Source organism: Andrographis paniculata, unplaced genomic scaffold (assembly GCF_009805555.1).
Source record: "Andrographis paniculata isolate CXL003 unplaced genomic scaffold, ASM980555v1 Contig59END, whole genome shotgun sequence".
Taxonomy (NCBI): domain Eukaryota; kingdom Viridiplantae; phylum Streptophyta; class Magnoliopsida; order Lamiales; family Acanthaceae; genus Andrographis; species Andrographis paniculata.
In genome coordinates this window covers 2,537,066-2,561,640 of record NW_026137594.1, presented here as the reverse complement: position 1 = coordinate 2,561,640, position 24,575 = coordinate 2,537,066, and the positions used below count along the sequence as shown (strand labels likewise).

Below are 24,575 nucleotides of genomic sequence, written 5' to 3'. Positions count from 1 at the left end.
TTTATCCATCTTCTCATTTTGATAATTGTACTTTTCCCTCTCTATCTCACACTGTCCCCAAATATAATTATTCATTTTATTTCGCGTTTTAAAATTTATAATTTATAATTTTTTTATTTAATTAGCTGAACTTAATACTTTGCAAACGACTAGGTGAACCATGTGTGGCAGGTGACTTGAGGCGTCGCGGGTGAGTTTGAACCCATGACTTTACGGTCACAAGTTCTACTCCTACATCACCACGCGTCGGGAGTTTTTTTCTTTTCATTACATATATATTTATAATTTAAATAAAAATTAAAAAATATTTTGGTATCATGGTTTTTGTATATGTATTTATAATTTAAATAAAAATTAAAAAATATTTTGGTATTATGGTTTTTTTAAAAATAGTAAAAAAATATAGTTTGAATTAAGACGCATGAATTGAATATTTATTAAAGAATATTGAAATGGGAGTGGGAGAATAATTTACATATTAGGTGAATATCTGGTTACAAATAAACAGTAAAATAAAACTGACAACTGGAAAATCAGAACCAAAAAAAGGGTTGATAGATGAGATTGGACGTGTTTGGGGTACAGAGTCGACACTCGACAAAGATAAGATTGATTTGATATTTCCCCTAATTTTAGCAAATATTATCGGACTGCTTCTTCCTAATAATATTCCCCCAATAACTCAATAAATATTTGGACTACAAATTAATAATAATAATTATTATAAAATAAATTTTTTTTAGCGGTATCATGCTGATTGGATCTAACCACCATTCTAAAGATTTTAGTCCATAGAAATAACGGATAGCATATAGTCATAGCTAATACATAAGATATTGTGTTAAATAAAATTATATGATCAACTCGTATTTTATATGGTGTGTAAAGAGCTAGCAAGAAATAGATACAATTTGAAAATTGGATCTGAACCTGACACGAATAAATCATGATTGGACTTTCAAAAATTAATCTAAAATTTTGTTAGTCTGTGTCCGATTCAGTCCGATTTATTAAAATTAATATATTTGAAATTTTATATTTTCATATGTATATTAATTAATGAAATAATAATAAAAAATAAGACAAAGTTGATGTTCTATCTATTCTTGGTTAGAGCTGGCAAAAACTGACTTGATACGACAATTCGATACGAAATAATTGGGTTTGAGTCAAATATAGAATCGAGACTGGCACAATGACCAAGCACCATAGCAGAGGGGAAGAGTCTATCTATTTATTAAATGAAGAGACCAGAAGTGACCTTTCTATCTCAAAGGAATGGTGCTCGATGAAAGATTTCAACCCGATTATGTATATGGATTGAAACAAACCCGACACGATAGTAAACGGGTCGGGTTAGGGTTGAGGCTCTCAACTCGAACCCGACAAGACAACCTGGTTATAATATATTAATATTGATTAATATATGTATTATATATGTAAAATAATCTTAATTTAATAATTTTCTCATAAATTAAACTTAGTTCAATTTGAAATAATTCAACTAAATTTACTCTAAAAAAAAAAAACAAACATAACACGACAACATAACAAAAAATTATTTAATTTGAATCAAGAAATTCGACTTAATTATATATACGGGTTAACACGAGTCAACTTGAACCCGACACGATAATAAACGGGTCAACACGAGTTAACTCGACACGATAATAAATGGGTCAACACAAATACGACACGATCATAAACGAGTCGGGTTAGGGTTGAGTAATTTAATCCGTTTAAAATATTCAACCCGACTCGAACTCGACACAAATCGACCCATTGCCAGTTCTACTCTTGATTATGAGTTCGATTTCCTTCCAAGCTGCCGGGCCGGCCCGTGTTAAAGTTCAATGTTGTATGTGATGTATGAACTATTATTATATATTCCGGGTTCATATGTGTATTACATTAATCTATAGTTTATATTGTCAATTTATGATTTATAAATGTTTGCCAATTACTTGTAACTATAACTATAGCAACAGAGTAGTTTTTTTTTTTTTTTTTAATGGGGCATGAACTTTTGTTATATTGACTTTATTGAAATATATTATTAGATTACATTGATTATTTCATCCAAATAATTGTAAATATCATCATTAATCGAGAAGAATAAATTGTGTGTGGTGTCTGAATTTAGGCCCAAATGCTGGTTTCTGTTTATGCCCAAAGTTGAAAAGACATTAAAAAGAAATTATAAGTATGGATTAATTTTTAATTTTTATGCAATCAACCTTTTTTTAAGATTAAATGTTCTTTTATTTTTTATGGTTATGATGATGATAAGAAGGAAGGGTGTATGGATGGATGACACGTGTCCCGAATTGGAAAGTCGTAGTCAACTGTAGCTCCACATTACTTTCCTATTCAAGAGGTCCTCTCATAATCTTTCTTTGGAGCTATTATTAGAGTAAAAATAATTTTTGTCTAATTATATATCACAATTATCAACTTTAATTTTATTATTATTATTATTATTATTATTATTATTTTTTATCAATTTTGATTTTATTCAAATTAATATTTATTAATTTTAATCTCATGGTAACTGATTGGATTGACACGGCGGTGTTCGATGATTCAGAAATGTGACTGTGTTTATTACCCTACACTGAAAATAACTGTGGTGTTTTTGCCGTGTTGTCAACACAGTTATGTTTCTGCTCATATTTACAACCCTATTCTCAATACATGTTTACCATTATGATTAAAATCAGGTTTACAATTCTATTTTGAATATAGTTATATTTTTAGATTATATTCGTTATCATTTTAATTTTTTTTATTCAAATTATTTGATATATATTTATATTTTAATAAAAATATTAAAATAATATTTGAAAAAAAAATATAAAAATAATAAATTAATATATTTATAAGAGGCTTTTATTTTTCACTCTTCAATGATAAAATAAATTAATAAAAATTAAAAATGTTTTCATTTATTTGGAAGGCCTCAGATTCTCCAAGGTTCTGACTCTCTCATCATTAATCCTTTATTGCAACCTAAACAATTAGAGAAATTATTTATTACTAATTCCTGTCGCTTAATAATTTATTTATTTTTTTATTTTGGTCTATCATATAATAAAATATTTATTTTTGTTAGTAATTATGCTATCTACGTAACATTATAAATACCCTTCTAATTTACAATATATTATACAAATATCATTACCTTTATATTATACCATATTAATAAGATTAATTTAGTCTTTTTTATCTTTATTTCTACTTTATTTTAATATAATACTAATATTTTTAAAACTTCTATGTAAAAAACAAATGATTATATAGATATGAGACGGAAGGGCAAGAGAGTATTTAATTATATATACATATTATATGCATTTCAATTCGATTGAATGAAATCTGTTGTTAGATATATTAATGGTTTTCTGTATTTATTTATTTATTTTATTGCAGTCCTGTAAGAAAACAATTATTCAATATAATTGTTTGTTTGGGGATTTGGATTTTGAGTTGGGATTTAAATAATAAAAATTTTGAATTTGAATAGTTGTATGATGTGATATAAATAGGTATTGACGTGATGTTTTAAATGTAAAATTGATTTTTAGTATAATATAAAAAATAAAAAATAAGTATTTGATTTGATGTTTTTGGGAGAAAAAAAATAGGATAAATAATAGAAATCTAATCCAATCCTCCAAACAAACACACCCTATAAAGTGTATGTATATTGGCTATTTTCAGGTTAGTGCATTGGCAGTTGAAGATGTCACAAATCAAATACAAATAGAAATAAAAGCTAATATGGGAATTTTAACAAATATATATTGAAAAAAAATAAAAATAAAAAATAAAATAAAATAAAAAGTGCCAGACCTGAAAAAATAAATAAATAAATAAATAAATAAAGGTGTCAGAACTGGAAAAGAGTGTGTTTTCATATAATTTAAGCCAGCTTTTTTAAAAAAATAAAAAATAAAAAATCTCTAGATAATTAAATGTGGTAAATAAAGGAATGAAGACGGTGATGTTTTTCTAACCCTATTTATTGATTTTTCAATCATATACTAAAATGTGATTATTTGTTTTTTTTTTTTAATGTGAATATTAGTATATTAGTATTTTATAAATAATAATATTCTGTGCGTCTCTAAGGATCACATTTACTTTTTAAATAATTATATTTAATATTAAAAATATTTTTATATTTGTATAATTTTATTTTTTTTTACAAATGTCCTTCTATTAATAACACCAATGAAAGTTTTTTTGTAATTTTTTCTTAATTTGTACTATATTTTGATATAATAATTAATATTCAAATATCAACACGCAAAAAGTAAATTAGACCCTCAAAGCCAGAGGAAAATAGTATAATAGAATGATAAAAAAAATAAATTGTACTTAAATTTATATATTATTTATCGACATTGTGCATAATATTATGTAAAATATAGTTGTTTTTTTATTAAATAGATGGTATAATTACTAAAAACGAAAACATATATATTGAAGTTGGAGAAACTTAAATGACAAAATAATTATATTAGCAGCGGATAAAATAAGTATATTATATATATTGAAATTAAAAATAATTCATAGAAGAATTTTTTATGTGATTGTTTTTTAGAATTTTAAATAGTAATTTTATATATATATATATAAAGATCACATAATATATATTTCTTCCGTCCGCCTCTAAGGGTCATATTTACATTTTGCGTCATTGTATTTAACATTAAAAATATCTTATATTTGTATTTTTTTTTTTGTACAAATGTCCTTCTATTAGTATTATAAAATATTACTAAAAGTATTTTCGCAATTTTTTCTTAATTTGTACTACGTTTTGATATAATAATTAATATTTAAATATTAATACGTAAAATATAGATGAGATCCTTAGAGTCGGACGGAGGTAATAAGTATATTTTTTCGTAAAATATCACGTCAAATATCTAATTTTTTTATTTTAAAACTTTAATATAAACAAAGGTATATATTTTCTTTCCTTTCAACTCAATGTACCTTTTTTTAATACATTAATAAATAATACTTCCTCCACCCCCGGATATTTTGTCAACGTTACTGTAGATACGAGAATTTAGAAGGAATATAATTAGTAAATACTTTAAAATGTATTAGTGAAAATAATTATTATATAATAAAATAATTATAGATTAAGATTAAAATAATTTATTAGTATAACTAAAATTAAAAAAATTATAAATTAAATTTTTAAAAATAAGATTAAAGTATATAATTATTTTTTAAAAAAAAATGACAAAATAAGTTGGACAGACGGAAAATTGAAAGGTGGACATGAGAAGTGGGAAGAAAAAGTAGTATTGTATTATTAAGGAAAGTTGAAATGTACCTTTTTTTTTTTAGTACATTAATAAATAATAGTATTATATTAATTAAGAAAAATATGTAAAATAAATTTGATATATTTTGCTGATGCAAGTACAAAAAGTAATTTTATTTTTTAAAAAAATTATTTTGATATTTATATATAAATCATTTTTATTATAATAAGAATAAATATTTTTTGAATGTAACATACAAATAAGTATAAAAAGATACAATAAATTGAGACAGAAAAAATATTACTTTTTTTGTTTCATATAAAAAGCAACAATTAAATTTCGACATTAAAATTTATGTGGATAGAATAAAATGAAAATTAGGCAATGATGTAACGGAAAAAATATATATTTATTTTTTTTATTTAAGTGCTGTAATATAATTAAATATTAATATATTTTGAAAATATTAAAGAGTATGTAAAATCTAAAGAAAAAAAATATTCCAAAATATATAAAACAACTAAGTACGGTCGGTAAAGAAGTAAAATTCCATATTGGGAAAGAGCCAAAGCAAACATCTTTTAAGTCCTTTTTCCAAAAATAATGTAGCAGCTCTGATTTGATTGATTTTCCTCACAACATTTTATTACTGCCTAATTATTTTTGACATAATATTTTGTTTGGAAATAATTATATATTTCTTCTGTTCTAAATAACTGTATTTATATTAATTTTTGTTTGTTTTATTTAAAATTATTTATTTTTATTATAATAACTAATTATATATAAACATCAAAATAGTTTTATTTTTTATAAAAATATTGTTTTTTAAAAAGCTTTTGAAGATAAAAATGTCAAAATTATTTTATACAGTATAGTTTTCACTAACTATCAAAATATTATTATTTCTTTAATCTCTACACAAAAAATTAAATATATAATTCACTGTGACAAAAATAATATGTTGTGTTTACTTGTAAGATTACAGGGTGTGTTTACTTTGTAATTTGGTTTTATGTTTCACTATTTTAATTTTCAAAAATATCACATTAAATACATATTTTTATTTATTATATTACACTAATATTAAATTTTATGTTTAAAATATCACATCATTTCAAAGTGTCTCTTTTCTATTTTAAAAAAAAAAAATCATACAATAATACTCCATCCGTCATTCAAATCTATGTTCACTTTTCTTTTTGAGTTGTCATTGAAAAATATTTTCATTACCTTTTTAAGTAAAAAATAATTACATTTTTGTATTTTTTTTACTATAAAAGGAAAAAGTAACCATTATTACTCACTTTTATTAAAACTCGTGTCCGATCAAATAAATACACATTTGCACGACGGAGGGAATACTACTAAAATATCCTAAACTTTTACTTACATTACAAATATATTATTACACATACAATTATTTTATACATAAAATTAGAAAAAATAAAATATCAAAATTTCTTATACACTTAATTTAATTAATAAAATAATACTTCCTCCGTTCCTATACAATAGTCTTGTTTACCATTTTTGTCCGTTACAAAACAATAGTCTTATTTCTATGAATAACCATATCACCATAAAACTATCCATATTTTTTTTATTATTATTACATAAATGTCACTACTTTTTACACTAATACACTCACGAAGACAAAAAGGTCTTTTATCTATATTTTTTACCAACTATCAATATAATATTAATATTTCTTAAATCTTGTGTCCAACCCAATTAATACTATAGTTTTGAGACAGAATATTATTTTTTAATCTATTAAAAAATTATAAATGGCAAGGGAGCATAGGGAGCATTCAAGTTCTATGATAGTTGTATTTCTCACGATTGACTTTGATGTTAAAATAATACTCCATCTCTCTCAATATAATAGTTTTGTTTACCATATTTGTCTGTTCTAAAGCAATAGTCTTATTTCCATAAATAATTATATCACCGTAAAACTATCCTTATTTTTTCATTCTTATTACACAATTATCACTACTTTTTACACTAATATACTCACAATGGCAAAAAAGTCATTTATTCTTACTTTCTATCAACTACTAATATAATATCAATATTCCTAAAATCTCGTATCCAACCCAACGAAATTATTATTTTGGGATGGATGAAGTATTTGATTAGATGCTGTGAGAAATATATATATTTAAAAAAATAGAATTCAAATAATAAAATTTAGAAAAATTTGGTTAAAAAAACACTTGGGGCGTATTTGGGAAACAATTTTTTGAAGAACTTTTAACTTATTGAACAGCTTTTAACTGTTTGACCAGTTAAAAAGCTAATTTATAAAAAGTTCATCTACCCAGCGTTTTGAAAGAGTTTTTTCATTTTAATTTTGGTTATTCCTTATTTACCCTTAAAATTTAATTATTTATTTTATACATATAAATATTTTTATAGCTGTATTTATTAATTATTTTTAATATATTTAATTTATTAAATTATATTTTTATTTTTATAAATTTAAAATAATTACTATTATTAATTATTACATATAAATTATTTTATTTGTAAAATATATAAATTTTTAAAACAAAATCAAATAAAAAAAATTATTAATTTATTTTTATATATTAAAAAAACAATTAACATAATAAAAATATATATACGAAATATTTATTATTTTATATTTGACATAATTTCAATAAAAAAATATTATTTTTTAGTAAAATTAATTTTCTCAAATCTAAATAATAAAAATAAAAATAAATAAAAATATTTTATAATATTTTTATAATTTTCAATAATTAATAACATAAATTTTAAATCAAAATAAACAAAATTAAATATTTTAAGAAATAACATATTAATGTCCTTAATAGTCATTTTATGTATAAATAACTAATTTCAAACAGTTGTTTTACCAAATACTTTGATACAAATCGCTAATTGAATCAACTAGTCAAACCAGCTAATTGAATCAACTAACAGTTAATAACTAATTGAATTAACTAACAATTAAATGTTATCAACTAATTGCCAAATGCATTACTTAAAATTTTAAATTTGATTTTAACGAAAAGTTCACCAAAGTCTGATGTTGGCCAGTTGATGAGTCGTCCCTGTCACCTGAGTGACATGGCTATAGCTATTTCAATTCCTTTCATCCTGCGAGATCCCGGGATTCCCACACTCCCCAAATCCACACCATACCCGTTACCGGGTAACTGTCACGGTACGGTCTAACTATGGGGACCTCGGCTCCTGGGACTCCTCAACGTTCACCTCTTTTTCTCCACCATATGCATGTTGTATTTCAATAGATATGCTTGCATTAGCTGTAAATATATATATATATTATAAATATAAATGTTGCATTTTCAGTTTGAACAAATACTATTCTTTCGGTTTCATAATAAAGTATTTATTTTTTTTATTTTTGACTGTCTTATAACAAATTATTCATTTTATTTTTTTTAGTAACTGTACTATTTATCTAACATTACAAATACCCTTACAACTTATAATATATTACACAAATGTCATTACATTTATATCACACAATACTAATAAAATTATTTTAGTAATTTTTACTTTATTCTTACTATATCCCAATATACGGTGTAATACTAATATTTATAAAATTTCGTATAAAAAATAAACTGATACATAGATATGAGACGGTGTAATACTAATATTTATAAAATTTCGTATAAAAAATAAACTGATACATAGATATGAGACGGAGAGAGTATTAATTATTGTGTGTTAATTTCGTACCAGGAGGGTGGGGTTAATCTACTACACTATCATAGAAATATGTGGAATTTGTGGATTTGATTTTTCTAATACTAGAAATTTGAATTTGATAATTTGATTACATATATGTATATTTAATATTTTGAATATAAAATAAAAAAATATTATAAAAAAATTATTATTTAATTTAATATTTTTTTAAAAAAAACTTAATCGTAAAAATATTAAGAAAAATCCACGAATGAACAATAAATTTATCTAATTAAATTACCCTCTCCTCCCCTCGGTAATCGGTATGTATTCATTTAGTTATATGTTACACATAAATTTTAAAATATTAATATTATGCATATATATATATATATACTCTCATTCATTCCCATAACAAAGTATCAATTTTTTCATTTTAGTTTGTCCTATAACAAAATATTCATTTCATTTTTTTTTAGTAACTGTACTATCTACCTAACATTACAAATACCTTTACAACTTACAATATATTACACAAATGTCAGTACTTTATATCACACATACTAATAAAGTTATTTTTAGTCATTTCTACTTTATTCATACTATATTCCAATATAATACTAATATTTTTAAAATCACGTGCAAAAAGCAAATAGATATATAATTTCGGGACAGAGAAAATATATGTTTAGTATCATAGATGGATGAATGAATATTTATAATATATATATAATTTTTATAACGTGGAAACTCGCGATTCCTTAATACCTTGCAAATTAATCATTATTAAAAAAATTAAATAAATAGATTTATTCTGGACATATCAAAATGATAAATTAAATATATTGATTCCAGAAAGAAAATATCTTTAAAAAATTTAATTGTAGATTAAGAAAAAAAAAATTCTAAAATACTATTGAGTTTAGTCAAATCAAAAGTGAAATATGAGATGCTATTTGAATAAATAAATATAAAAATGAGAGGAAATTAATAATTAGCCGGAAACTATATAAACAATAAATAACAGTGTGTTTTTTTAAAGAAAAAAATAAAATAAAATAAAGGAATAATATAAAATTACACATATTTTTTCAAAAAATAATATAATACACATATTTATTATTTTTATATTATTTATACAATTCTAAATACTTTATGTAAAAAATATTTTTTCAAGTCTTTTCACAAAACAAACTTATTTGAAATAATCTTAAATGGTAAACCTGACTATTCAAGTTGGAGAAAGGGAGTAATTTTTAAGCCCACCCACTCCATTTACCTTTAACATTAAATAATTAACATTGTATTTAAATAATATTGTGTGAAAATAATGATAGTGATAATAAAGTATGAGTATTTGTGAAAAAAAATAGGTATTTTGAAATGATTAATTTGTAATTAGACAACTCAAATAAAAATATATATACCTCATGAGTGGACAAATGTAGTATTATTTATTTGTCTATCCAGTAAAATTATGTAAGTTTGGTTGGATACAAAAACAGTAAAGTAATACTCCTTCCCCGTTCTAATTCAATGGAGCCTATTGGGATTTGTAGTAGTTTAAGAAATGTATAAAAAATTTTGACATTTTTTTTTTTTATCTTCAGACTTCATATATAAAATAATTGTAAATGTAATAATATATTTATAATTTAAGTAAAAGTTAGGGGTATTTTAGTATTAGTGTATGATTAATTTTGTTAAAATAAAAAAGAAATACTTTGAATTGAGACAGACGAAAATAATAATAATAAAAACTTTAAATTGAGATAATTATTAAAATGAGATATTTAAAAAGTAAAATATGAAAATTATAAAAAAAAAATTATTAAAAAAATAATAAAGTAGAAAAAAACAATAACAAATTAATATTTATTTACATTAATTTCATCACATATAAGCTACTGATCAAAAAAAACAAAAAAAAATAAAATAAATTCACAAACTAATTAATCACATCATTGACTGTGTAAAAATAGTAAAATGAAATCATAAAAGAATAATAAGAGTGGGGTTTGTTTGAATGTGTGCGTCGGGATGACTTATTCCTGTTACTTCTCTTTATAAATATAAAGACATATATATCAGATTAAAATTTAATTAAAAGATGGCATTAAATACTTTTTAGGATCGTATCGAAATTTATTTTAATTTAAATTACTACAGAGTATTATCTGAAAAATAAAATAAAAAAGGCACGTAAAAGCTGATGGGGCTTGTGTCTATGTCAAACAAGAGCTACATATTTTTTATACAAATAATGACAATAATACATAAGTACTCTACGAAACAAACATTAAAAATGATACGAGATCACGAAGCCAACTTATAATAATAATAATATTATTACTATATAAAAGGAAAGGACTGGAAACAGCCACTGTACACATATTTTTAAATATATATATATTATTATACTATAATCGATGGTGATGTCACAGATGATGCAATTGTCAAATATTCCCATAATAATATTAATTAATAAGAATAATAATAATATTATTACTATGCACCCACCCCCAACTTGTGAAAATATCTCCGTTTCTATTAATACTTTAATCACATAGTTGGGGCATGGTAGCAACTTTCGACGAATTTAATAATGTAATTAAATAAAAAATAAAAATAATAATGAGGGAAGAATATCAACTTAAAGAAACGAAGAGCGAGCGAAGAAACTTGCTTGTGATGCTGGATATCCACAAACACGCCACATATTGACAGGGAGTCCCGGGAGTCGGAGTCCGGGGTGCAATAAACGGTGGGGATTGAAGAGGAGCGGAGGTCCCAGGAGCTGAGGAGGAGGAAAACAGGACATGCAAAAGAAGAAGTACAGGGACAAAAGAAGTGGGGTGGGATTCACTTTTTGGGGGGTGTGTGTTATTTATTTTATATTTTTGGTTCAGAGTACTGTGTTGAAGCTTTAGTAAGAGTTAGGTTAAGTCCTTCTCATAATAATAGCCATACGTCTGTCTGCTTGCTTTTTTGGTCATGAGAGAACTGATTCAAAGGACATTGACGATGGTGACAATTCATCTATGATCTATCTATCTATCTATTTCAATCTTTCCTCCCTCCCTCACACAAACAAGAAAAAAATAAATAAATTATACTACTAAAATAAAATTTTCAAATTGAGGGTTTTCGAGCAATTTTTTCTTGAGTAAATTAAAGCAGGAACTAATGAGGATATTTAAAACTTATTCTTATGTATATTAATTAAAATGGGGACTTACAGGCGGATCGGAGGATGGAGATCAATGGCAGAAAAGAGATGGACGGCTGGAATGAAGCGTGGATCATGAGGGTCTGATGGGTGGGTGGTGGATGTCGTTCTTGTGCATCCAGCTGAGTAATTGTGCTTGCGGGAATCCCGATGATGCTGCAGCTGCTGCTGTCGTCATTAATGGCGTTTGATGCTGCTGGGGATGAGGAGGAAGATGAAGAATCTGCCATGGATTTTGCTGATTGAAATTGATTGCAGCAAGAAATTGATGGATTAGAAGAAATTTGGTACCTGATGATGATGATGATGATAGCCTGGAGAGATTATCATCTGGGGTGGTTGGGTTTGGTTTAAGAGCTGTAAGGTTTCCTTTTCATGTCCATTTCTTGGAAGATGATTATTGTGATCAGAAGCAGCCATGTCCATTTGCTGGAAGTTCATCACCTGAATATAATTATATACATTGTTTTGTAATAATTCTTTGTTTAGAGCATCAAATAAGGTTGTAAGACTAACAACAAATACACAGACCTCAGGAGGCCTCATTGATCGTCTCCAATCGAATTCGAATTGCGCCGACGAAGAATGGGGGCCTCGAAGATCAGTGGTTTTGGATGCAGAGATGGAACCTAAGCTCAAATCCAGATTGTGATCTGATGATGAATTGTTGGAACTCTCTGCTACAGATCATATCCATAAACCAAAGTTGCAATAAAATCAATTACCCAAAATGCACACATTTTATGGACGTAATGAAGTTTTAATTAATTTCATTTCACCTGCTGCTTTGAGTTCTTCGTCATAAATGGTGGGATCGAAATTGGTAACAGCTTCCTTTCCATTGCATTTGATGGCGGCTTTGTCATAAGCCCTACAACATTATATTGTACAAAGGAAACGAATTTAATGAACAACCTCAGCCTGATTCAGCAGACCCAATTAAGATATAGATAGATAGAACGATATAGATACAGCAGCCATTGAAGCCTCAGCATTTAAATTCTTGACCTAATCAGTACTAGAACAGTATAATTTCGACAGACAGCCGACCTAATTTATTCACAAGAGAATGGAGACAATGTGGCCTTTAAAAACCCACCTGGCAGCTTCAATTTCGGTATCGAAAAGACCCAAATAAACATACCTGTTTCAATTATGCAACCATCACAAAAGCAAAACAGTTTCGGATCAGATGAGAATGCAAAAACAAATCTGAAATTGGGGATTTGATTAATCAATACTCGAAATATATCTTTTGGATATATACTTTTTCCCCAAAAATTGGCCCATTCGAGCCTCCCATCGCCCACATTTGTGCAAAGTTACGCCTCTATACTTGGAACTTCCCCTCGGGAATCCTGTGCTTTGGCGACGCAGGACGTGCACGAATTCCTCCTTCGTAAGATTCCTCATCTGAATGATTAATTGTAAATATTTGAGTTGATATTTGAAAAACAATCCCTAACCTAGCTCGATGCGTCTTCAATTTCTGATACTTACCTGTTTCATGTCTTCTTTGTAATCCTCGAGGCTGAAGTTTATGTCCGCTTCGACTCCGCGGAATTTAATGGCGGCTCTATCGTATGCACTGGAATTGATTCGGAGAAGAATTGGTTAGTATTTTTTTTTTTTTTTTTCACCATAAAATATTAGGGCAAATGTTCATCCGCTTACCGTGCGGCGGCGTGAGCTGTGTCGAATCCTCCTAAATACAGAAATGTTATCCATATATATAAATAAACACAGGATTTGAGCAATCAATCGGATTAAGGTATGGAGAAGCGCAAAGGAAGAAGATGAAATTTACAGACCTAAGTAGACTTGCTTTCCGCAGTCCCTGCGAGAATCGAGAAGCGAAAAAGGAAGAAGATGAATTGCATGTTTGAGGAAGAAAACAAAACAAACATAAAAACATAAAAAAATTAAGGAACGGAAACCAAACACGCCTTTAGGGGAATTACGATTAATTAATAATTAAAAGCGGGTTTTGCAGGAAGATATTTTTACCATATGTGCGATTCCCAACGGCCAGTCCGCCGGTAAAACGTGACTCCTCGGTACTGCGAGCTCCGGGACCTCGGTCCACGCCGGCTCTTTTTAAGCGGCTGCGCCACTTCGCCGCCGCCGCCCAGCGCCTTCACCAATCCACCAGTTCCGCCGCCGTCGGGATCGGAGTGGCGGAATTGGACTCCGAACCAGTGAGCTCTGGGGAAATTCGGAAGTCCGGCGGACATTTCCGAATCGTCCACCGGAAAAAACTGCCGCGTCACCGGAGCTAAGGAAGGACACGTGTCGCCATCAGTAGCTACCGAAACTCCAAAGGCATGTCCGGGGACGGCGGCGCCGCCGCCGCTCTTCCTTGCGGCTGTCCTTTCTCCGTCGTCGTCTTCCTCGGAAACATCCTCGAAAACCACGGCGGAAGAGCTGGAATTGGAGGCGGATCCGACGCGCTTGCCTTTGTCGTCGGAAAACTCCTCCGATTCATCCTCCATCATCCTCTCCTCCGGCGAATCATTCAGATCCCACATTCCGGCGCAACAACGAACAGTACAAATCCAACAGCACCACCCAAAAAAGGGGAATAAAGCAGGAAGCAGGAGCGATTGATTATAAAATATTTCTTCTCTCCCCAATTCTGATCAGTAGTCTCATCACCAAACAGGAAGGTAGATATAATTCATCCCCACTTTAATCGAACAGTTGGTGGGCAGCAGAAACAATTACACACACAAATATACATACAAATACATACATACATATATTTGTATATTCCTCTATAAAATAATGGTCAGTTGATCCCCCAAACTGTTTGCTGCCTATTGAAAGAGCATCAATAAGCTACTCCCCTAGCTTAGCACAAAAAAAGCCCTAATTTCGTGATTCCCAATTTCAAAATCTGGAAATGGAGAGACCTCTCGACTCTCTGCCGATCTAATTCAATTCAATCCAGAAATCCATCCCCACTCTAGCTAGCCTGCCCAATTCTGCATAGACGAGGCCAGTTTTTCTCCCGGCCTGCCCCAAAGTAGAATCAATCGATCTATGGCCTCTTCAAATCTATATATATATATTTTCTCACACACACACACACATACACAGACACAATTTGCTTATTGATTTCTTCTTCTTCTTCCTCTTCTGCTTGTTGGTGGAGTGAATGCTGCTGCTGCTGCAGATTGGAAGGAACAGAGAGAGAGGATTTGAAGAAGATAGGGATATGGGGCTTTTGAATGTTTGGTGGTGTTGCCCAATCAAGTGATATATAGTTGAGGGATTGGTTTTCTCAAACTCTTTCTATTTATACATATATATGTATATGTGTGTATATATCTTTTCTCTCTCTATCTCTGCGTCTTCTCCAATTTAACAATGGCCTTTTTCCTTATAAAAAACTCTCTTATGGCTTACTTTATTTCAGTCTATACGTATGTATGTATGTATTGTTGTATCTACCCTTTTTATTGAATTACTACAACCTTCCCTCTTGTCACGTACGTATTGGTAGTTGTTATTGTCACCCATGAGGTTTCAACGATTGTATGTAATTGTATGTATATGTATATATCTCTCTGTGTGTGTATGTGTATCTGTGGAGGGATATATTCTGCTGGGTTTGTCTTAAAAACGTGTTGGATATCGTGTGTATGTATATCTGTGTCTCAATGCCAGCAATAAAGCGGCTGAATTGGATTATAGATATATATATATATTTCCTCCACTCCTATATTTTTTAATATTTGTATTGTATTAGTTTACGGTAGAAAAAAAAAAAAAAATATTTAATATATTAAAAATTGTAAGGATATTAATTATATAAATAATAAACTACTAAATTAGAAAATATTTTTTTTTTTATGAACAAAAATAAAAAATATTATTCATCTTATGGGACGGAGGAAGTATATATAATTTTTAATTTTAAATAATTATGATAATTATTTCATATAAAAATTAGTATATAATTTTAAAAATATAATATAAAAATAATATATTTGTTTTTTTTTGTTTGATATAGATACTCGTTTATACATTTTTTAATGCTCTCTCTTTCAATACAATAATCATATTTATCATTTTTATTCATTCTAAAACAATAATATTATTTTCATAAATAATCATATCACTGTAAAACTATCATTACTTTTTCATTATTATTACACAATTGTCATTACATACACTTATAAGGGCAAAAAAATCTTTTATCCGTACTTTTACCCACTACCAATATAACATCAATATTTCTTAAATATCGTGTCAAACACAACTCAAACTATAGTTATGGGACGGAAGGAGTAATATTTACTTTTATGTATTACTCACCAGTTCCTTATTTATGTATTCGTTTGTTTTTTGTACAGAGTTTTATAAATATTAGTATTATATTATACTGTAATATGATATGAATAAAAGAGAAAACACTAAAATAATCTTAATGTGTAATATAAAAATAATAACATTTGTATAATATATTATTAATTGTAATATTTTCTCCGTCCCATTGAAAGGTTGTCAATTTTCATTTTTGTCCGTCCTAAAACGAAGTTACAATTTTCTAATTTAGTAATTGTACTACCTATCTAACATAATAAATATCCTTCCAACTTACACTATTACACAAATGACATTACTTTTATATTACACAATACGAATAGGGGTATTTTCGTCTTTTTTATTACAACTCATTATAATACTAATATTAAAAAATTTACGTTCAAAAAATAAACGGCAACCTTGCACCGGGACGGATGGAGTAATATTTTTAATGTTAGTAGAAAGTACAATTATAATAGATAAATTTACCAAAATAGAAAAATAAATCTATTGTTAAGTGACCGAGGAAATACATTTAATATAATATTATTAATATAAATAAATATAAATTTAAAAAGTATGAGTTTTTATTTATAAGAATAGATTATTTTATCAATCGCATTCGGATGATCCGCCTGTCTCAAATTTAAATTAATTTTTTATTTTAAATTAATTTTAAACAACAATCAAATCTATATAGGTTTTATTGAAAATATACATAAATATTTTTTGTTTAGAAAAAAAAAAAAAATATCGAAGTAGATATCTCTCAATTAGGATGAGGGAGTATTATCTTCGGTTATTGTCATTGTTTATGGGTATGTTTTTTCTAACATTATTTTTATAATTTAAAAAATATAAAATATAAAAAGTTAAAATACTCATTATAAAAAAATCAAATATTCAATCGAAATAAAATATTTTATACTTTTTATATAATTGTCGATGCCATACCACAAAAATTATTTCAATACTAGATATGTATTTGTTAACTAAAATAATTTGAAATTTACATCATAGATTACAAAATAAAATAATGATGTATATGCTGTTGATTTTAAGTAAAAATTACATTTTATAATTGTTGATGTATTTTTTCAACAATAAAAAAGTAAAAAATTCAAAAATAAGAAATTATCTTCGAATTTGATATAATTAGTGCTTGAGATTACTCTAAACACTGTACATTGTACGGTACAAAAATAAACTGGAAATTAAAAGACTGAAAATTAAAGGATGATCCCTGAATAACTGACTTTGCTGTCGTTTGAAGATGATTGAAGATACCTGTGAGTTGCAGATCTCAATCCTTGAATATTTTTCAGAAACGGTATTTGGAACCGTCGCACGAACGATTACAACGCCTCCTTTCAACCGTCTGCCAATTTCTCTTTTACTGACACGTGTTCTCAACCAACCAGGCTACTACTCTCACTTGCTCTCCGCAACATCCGACCTCCACAACAACCGACTTGTCAATCCGACCGTAAACCAACCGACTTGTTGGTCCGACCGCAGACCTTCCAACTTACCTATCCGAGCGCAGACCTTCCGACTTGTTGGTCCGACCACAGACCTTCCGACTTGTTGGTCCAACCGCAAACCTTCCAACTTGTTGGTCCGACCACAAACCAACCGACTTGTTTGCCGCCCGACTTGCGGACATTCCGACCTGCGGACCATCCGACTTGCGGACTATCTGACCTGCGGACCATCCGACCTGCGGACCATCCGACCTGGAGACTATCCGACCTGTGGACCATCCGACCTACGGACCATCCGACCTGCAGACTATCTGATCTGTGGACCATCCGACCCACCTATTTCCTTAGAAATACGTCTAGTTCACCCAATTATCTTGAAATACTCCTTAATTAGTCTAACAGACTCCATTATAGGCCTACATCTTCATCTAACTTGGATCCTTTAACCTAATTATAAATTTCAAACGTAATAATAATATATTGTTTTTAAAATTACATTTACTAAATTAAAATTTGTTTATTGCAAGTCTAAAATGATAAAAATTGATATATAAATTGTGGATTGGAGTGTATAAAACATAGAAGAAAACCAATTGGTATTTCCTAATGGTGTAAATACCTAATATTTGTTTGGAGTTTGTACGATTTTATATTTATCCTTTAATGGTAAACACAAGGTGTGTTCGTATTTTCACACTTCTTTTCATCGAATCACAAATTATACTCCTTTTGTCTGTTTACGGCCACTCGTTAAATACACATAATCTAACGAATATTGTATGTTAATAGTAATATGTGGTATTTTTTATTTTTTTTTTTTTTATTTGTAAGACTATTTTGCACCCAATATATAAATTAATATAAATAAATATACATTCGAGGGCATTTATGATTCAAATAATTCAAAATATTCAATTACATAATTATTTGATTATGGGCTTAAATTGATTTGACGTGTATAAGAGTCTGATTTGAATTTTTATTTAAATAATATTTTAATTTGATATATTATTTTTAAAAAATAAATAACACTTCATTTGTTTATAATGGAAGGAACTTTTTGAGATTTTATAATAAATTAATAAATAATATAGTATTTTGATATTTTTGACATTTGAATTTATATATAAAATAATTGTAATTGTAATAGTATATTTTTATTTAAATAAAAATTAAAAGTATTTTTTAAAATAAGTTTTGTGTGTAAATTTGTTTCTCGCACTAGATTTAGCTATTAATGGCAATAGACAGCAACTGGACTGGCTAGATGACTCCACACTCAATTGGCTTTTATTAGCTATATGGCTAATTTAAATTAAATTAATTACTATCTCATTTCATTTTCATTTATTTCTCAGTGGGGAATATAATAACATAATTACGAAATATTCATTTAGCAAAATATATGAGGAAATTAATCCAAGCTCACAATTATAATTAATATATATATTAAAGTCAACACAATTTACTCTGTTTATTCAATATTTTTTAATAGAACAATTTATCATTAATATTATTAAAAAACTATAAATAAATATACATATTAATATAATATATATTATCAGCTCATAAAAGTCAATAATTAATACAAAATAATAATAATATAATTATAAGTATATTGTGACACTAATAAAAAAAATAAATTCTTAGATCCGTCTTTGATATTAAATACGAGAAAGCGTATTGATAATATAAAAACTAATATTCTCTTTGTCCCGCTACAAATGATCAATATTTATTTTTTTATCTGTTCTACAAAAGATGATTCAGTTATATTTTTGATAAATTTATCAATTTTAGACAAACTTAACAAATATAAATAAATTTAATTATATTTTAAATCTACTTAACATTAACCCAAAATTTCTTTTTTTTTCTAATTTTCTTTTTAATTAACAAATATTTTTAACTATTTTTAAAAATTCATATTTTTTTTAATAAAACTAATTTATAGTAATAATAAATAAATAAATAAATATATTTTTTATTTGAATTATATAAGAAAATTAAATAATATATACATATTTTATTAAGATATATTGTTAATATTCAAACACACTAAAACTTTTTAATCATATATAATATATTTCTATACCCACAATAATTAAATAACTAGTCTTTATTGTTTAAATAATTAATATATATTACTTAAATTTTTGTGTTTAAATAAAAAATATCATCTTTATTATTATTATTATCATTATTATTTTTATGACTGGAAATCCACAATTACTATCGAAAAGTACGCACTGGGTAAACCCCCAATCGAACCTTCCGGGATTTGAACGCATGATCTCGTGACGAAAGTATTTTGTATTGATTTATTACTATTTTTTTGTAAACAATAAAATATATAATTTATTATATAATTTGTATTAGTATATATATTATATATTTTTTTAGTAATATTAATCGGAAAAATAAACATAAAAATTTTTTATTGGATGAAAAACATCACCGTCATGAAAAATGTTTTTTTCTTTTTGTCATTTTTTAAATAATTTTATTTTCCTTTTATTAAAATGTCATATATATATATTATTTTAATTTTGTATTATAAAAGTAAATAATAACAATTCCTCCCTCTATTTAATTTGTTCATATTTTTTATTTTCATCGGTTCTATATAATTTATTCTTTCTATTTTTAGAAATATAATCATGGACTTTAATCACATTTTAAATTTTATAATTTTTTTAATTTTAATTAAATTATTTAGTTACTTAAATTTACTCTATAATTATTTTTACTATATAATAATTATTTTTACTAATATACTTTTTAATTACCTATTAATTATATTTTTACTTAAATTTTAGTTTCGCCCAAAATATCTGAGAAGGAAGGAATATTATTTATACATATTAAAACATTTGCTCAAAACATACTAATATCTTGGCAAAGTGGCAAAGATGATTCAATTTGTAAAATAAAATAAAATAAAATAAAATTATTACCCAAATTGCTGCATTGGGAAGTGGCGAAGCTTTCTTAAATTACAGTAATTAATATTATACACGAAAATTGATAGTGTTTGGCCAAGTACAACGTTTTCTGTAATTAATGATGTTAGGGTATTCAAATGCTAATTTTTACTTAAATTAGGAATTTACTTTAAATTGGATTCCTTGTCCACAACACCCATTTTATTTATTTATTTATTTAATTAAATAATCAATCAGATAGGTCATAACAAATAACCCTTTTTCCAAAATTCTCTATTATTTTAAATTAATATGTATTTGCCAATATTGGATAAAAGTAAGAAAGATATTCCATCCTCGACCCTTTTTGTGTTCCCTCAACTATAATATATTTTATTTAGAATTTTTGGAGGAATATTTTAATTTTCTTTTATCTCAAATATATATTTATTTATGTCTTAATTTGATGTGTTGTCAATATTATAAAGTTTGCTATTAAATTAAGGCACCAAAATGACACGTCACAGACGAATTTCTTACCGCCGGACATTTCCTAATTGTAATAAATGCCTTGGGCTTTGGACAATTATATATTTCTATTTTATGGCTAAATAATTTAGGGTTGGATTATTATTCATCAAAGAAATTCCCAGTTCTTGCATGCAAAAGTCACGTGATTTTCATGTAAGAAAAGCAACTAGTTTACTTGTACATATGCATATATTCCAGGTTTTGTTTTACTTGGTGATTGTTTTTTAATTTTAGTTCTGATTTTTCGTTTAAATAGTAGATTGAATATAATATATTTTTATAGAAAAATATAAAAATTACATAATAAATAAACTGATTATAATAAGAACAAAAAAAGAAAAAAAAGAAAATTGCTATTTGACTTAGTGAAATAAATAAATAAATAAGAACAAGTTAATTGTACTTCTAACTATATATCTATATGTCTATATATATTGTATTTATATTTGCATAATACACATTTTTCTTAGGGGCGGTTTAGTTCATGGATTTTTTTTTTTTTTTTTTTTTTTTGTGGGATTGAGATTTCACGGCAGGATTTATATGCGATGAGATTTATTATATTTAGGATTTGGAATCCTATCATATGTTTGGTTGGTAAAATTATGTGGGATTTATATTTGTCACGTCTTGTTTGTTTTTTATATGAGTGGAAGGATTTTGATTTTTTACAGATAAATGACATAATTGTCCCCATATGAATTTTATTTATTTTGATAAATTAAACATCTAATTTATAATATATATGAATTGAAAATATATTAATAATTTTATAGGGATTATAATAGGTTATCGTAAACTCGAAACCCGACTCGAACCCGACCTATTTATTTGAAGTTGAGTCCAATTATTTGAGTATTAGATCTTGATCCGGGTCATATTATGGGTATTTTAATCAGGTCCGAATCGGGTCTAGGGTCTAAGGGGACCATACCCGCACCTAGACTCGATTTATAATATTAATAATATATCGACTATACATATGAAAAAATAATTTCTAACAATATAATTATAAAAGATATAAAAGTAAAATTTAAAATCCCATGGAATGGAATTTAAAAGTGATAGGGGTACCCCATTACTAATAAATCCCTTATTTGTAGGATTTTGGACCATGTTTTTAAATCCCATCATTTTAAATTTCATTATCTTTTTTTTTTAACCAAACATGGATTTCATGGAATTTTAAAATCCAAATCCCATAAAATCCTATCAAATCATTCAAACAAACAGCCCTTTAATTCAAGGGTTTGTTTCAACTTTCTATATTTTTTTTTTCTAAAAAAATGATTTTTCGAACCATATCTAAGATCGGGTGTCGTGTTTCAAAATATAAATTATTACATCATCTCATTTAAAATAAGAACACACACAAAATGACTCGTGTGTTGATCGTACTAATATATACATCATTCGTTATCCTTTATCAGATGCGCAAAATGACCGTCTCATATAAAGTTCAAACTATTAAGGAAGCATATTATTAATTTATTTATCCCCAACGGGAGTCCCCAATGCGTCCCCTAAGGTAAAAGGGGAAATATGCGAAACTTGCACATGCATATGTCAAAATGAGGACGGTGAGACTCGAACTCGAACTCGAGACTTAGAGCTTTGATATCATGTCGAATGCACATAATGACCGCCTCACCTTAGAGCTGTTAAACGAACCGAGCCCTTCGTGAACTTGGCTTGATTTGACTCGATTAAAGCTCGTTCGCGAGCGTTAACGAACCAAGCCGAACAACATACACAAGCCCGTTTGGTTAACGAACGAGTCCGAGCTTTGTTCGCGAACGTTCGTTAAAAATAATATATTTATTATAAATATTATATATACATATAAAATTATAGTTTATAAATAAATAAATATCAATTTAAAATAAATAAATAAAATAAATTTTATTTTTCTTTTTAATTTATATATAAATGTTAAAAAAGTGAGACAAATGAGCTCGAACGAGCTCAATCGAGTCTAAACAAGCCGAACACGAACACGATATCAAAAAAAAAAAATCTTAACGAGCCGAGCTCGAAAGCTTAACGAACGAACACGAGCCTTGTTTGCGAACGTTAATGAACGAAACAATTATTTAAAATTCGGCTTGACTCGGCTCGTTAACAGCTTTACCTCGCCTAAAACCTCAGGTCTCGAGTTCAAGTCCCACCGTTCCCATTTCAGTATATACATGTGCAAGTTTCATATATCTTCCCTTGTACTTGAAGGGGCGTCCCTAATAGCTTGACCTTACGATCCCTAACTTATATATGCATACATACATAGATGCGCCACATTTGTGCAAAGAAACACCTCCAAACTAGGAAAAAAAGTACCGCGCCAAATTCTCGACCACATGTAAAAATTAAAGGAAGAGATGCATGCATAAGTTTGTTCCCTTCGAATGAAACTCACGACATGTGTGATGCGTGCGTACATCGTTTGTCATCTCGGTTTTCACCTAGATTCTTAAGGTTAAATTTCATGAAAGACATCCAACAAGTGAAAAAAGTGCAAAACATTAAGGTAAAATGAAAAGTGAAAACCTTAAGAAGAATATATATATATATATATACATATGTGTGATATGATAAGTAGGATCCTCGATTATTTAGAAATTTATATGAAGCCTAATTTATTTTTTAATTTTAATTGTCACATAATTAAAATTACATGTGATCAGTGCATACGTTGCATTCGCCTGAAAATCAACAACATTAATTAATTGGTTGCAGATTCTCTGTTGATTCGGACAAGTCAGCACAGTGTTGATTTGACCGGATCAACATATGACGGTGACCAACATATGTTGTGTTATATAAGATAATATATACTGAGTTTTAATATAATATATGTTGTATTATAAATATACTGAGATATATATAGATATATAATGGTCAACTCTATAGCATATACTGATCCGGTCAAATCGGAACTGTACTGACTTGATCGAATTAGCCGTTGATCCATGTCCTTAATGAATTAGTTCGACCTTGAATGCTACATCAACATATGTTAGATTAAATTTTATTTTCTATCATTGGATGATTAAAGATCAACAATAATATAGATACAAGTCCTCTTTTAGTTCGATTTCAAATTCAAGAGTAATATAGTAAT

The 24,575-nt window shown here is 27.2% G+C and overlaps 1 protein-coding gene and 1 long non-coding RNA gene across 7 annotated transcripts; one reads left to right on the top strand and one right to left on the bottom strand.

Annotated features, from left to right (window-relative positions):
- Positions 1 to 8,343: 8,343 nt before the first annotated feature.
- LOC127258179 (floral homeotic protein APETALA 2-like) lies at positions 8,344 to 15,671 on the bottom strand. 6 transcript variants are annotated; one of them, XR_007840231.1, is made up of 11 exons: positions 14,215 to 15,664; positions 14,019 to 14,044; positions 13,882 to 13,912; positions 13,708 to 13,795; positions 13,475 to 13,620; positions 13,307 to 13,351; positions 12,987 to 13,078; positions 12,739 to 12,887; positions 12,499 to 12,651; positions 12,218 to 12,430; positions 8,344 to 8,587 (listed from the first exon to the last, which is right to left on the bottom strand). XR_007840231.1 is itself a non-coding variant. In XM_051284911.1 (10 exons), the coding sequence occupies exons 1-10, from the start codon at positions 14,733 to 14,735 to the stop codon at positions 12,281 to 12,283; spliced, it is 1,374 nt and encodes a 457-aa protein (XP_051140868.1). In that variant the 5' UTR covers positions 14,736 to 15,671; the 3' UTR covers positions 12,078 to 12,280. The 6 variants fall into 6 exon arrangements, 4 of the variants coding, with proteins under 4 accessions (XP_051140868.1, XP_051140869.1, XP_051140866.1 ...); XR_007840230.1 differs by lacking the exon at positions 8,344 to 8,587 and adding an exon at positions 11,272 to 11,981; XM_051284911.1 differs by lacking the exon at positions 8,344 to 8,587 and having other exon boundaries at positions 12,078 to 12,403; positions 14,215 to 15,671.
- LOC127258181 (uncharacterized) lies at positions 13,732 to 14,451 on the top strand. The gene is made up of 2 exons (XR_007840232.1): positions 13,732 to 13,820; positions 13,954 to 14,451. It is a non-coding gene; the product is annotated as an uncharacterized LOC127258181 (long non-coding RNA).
- Positions 15,672 to 24,575: the final 8,904 nt, after the last annotated feature.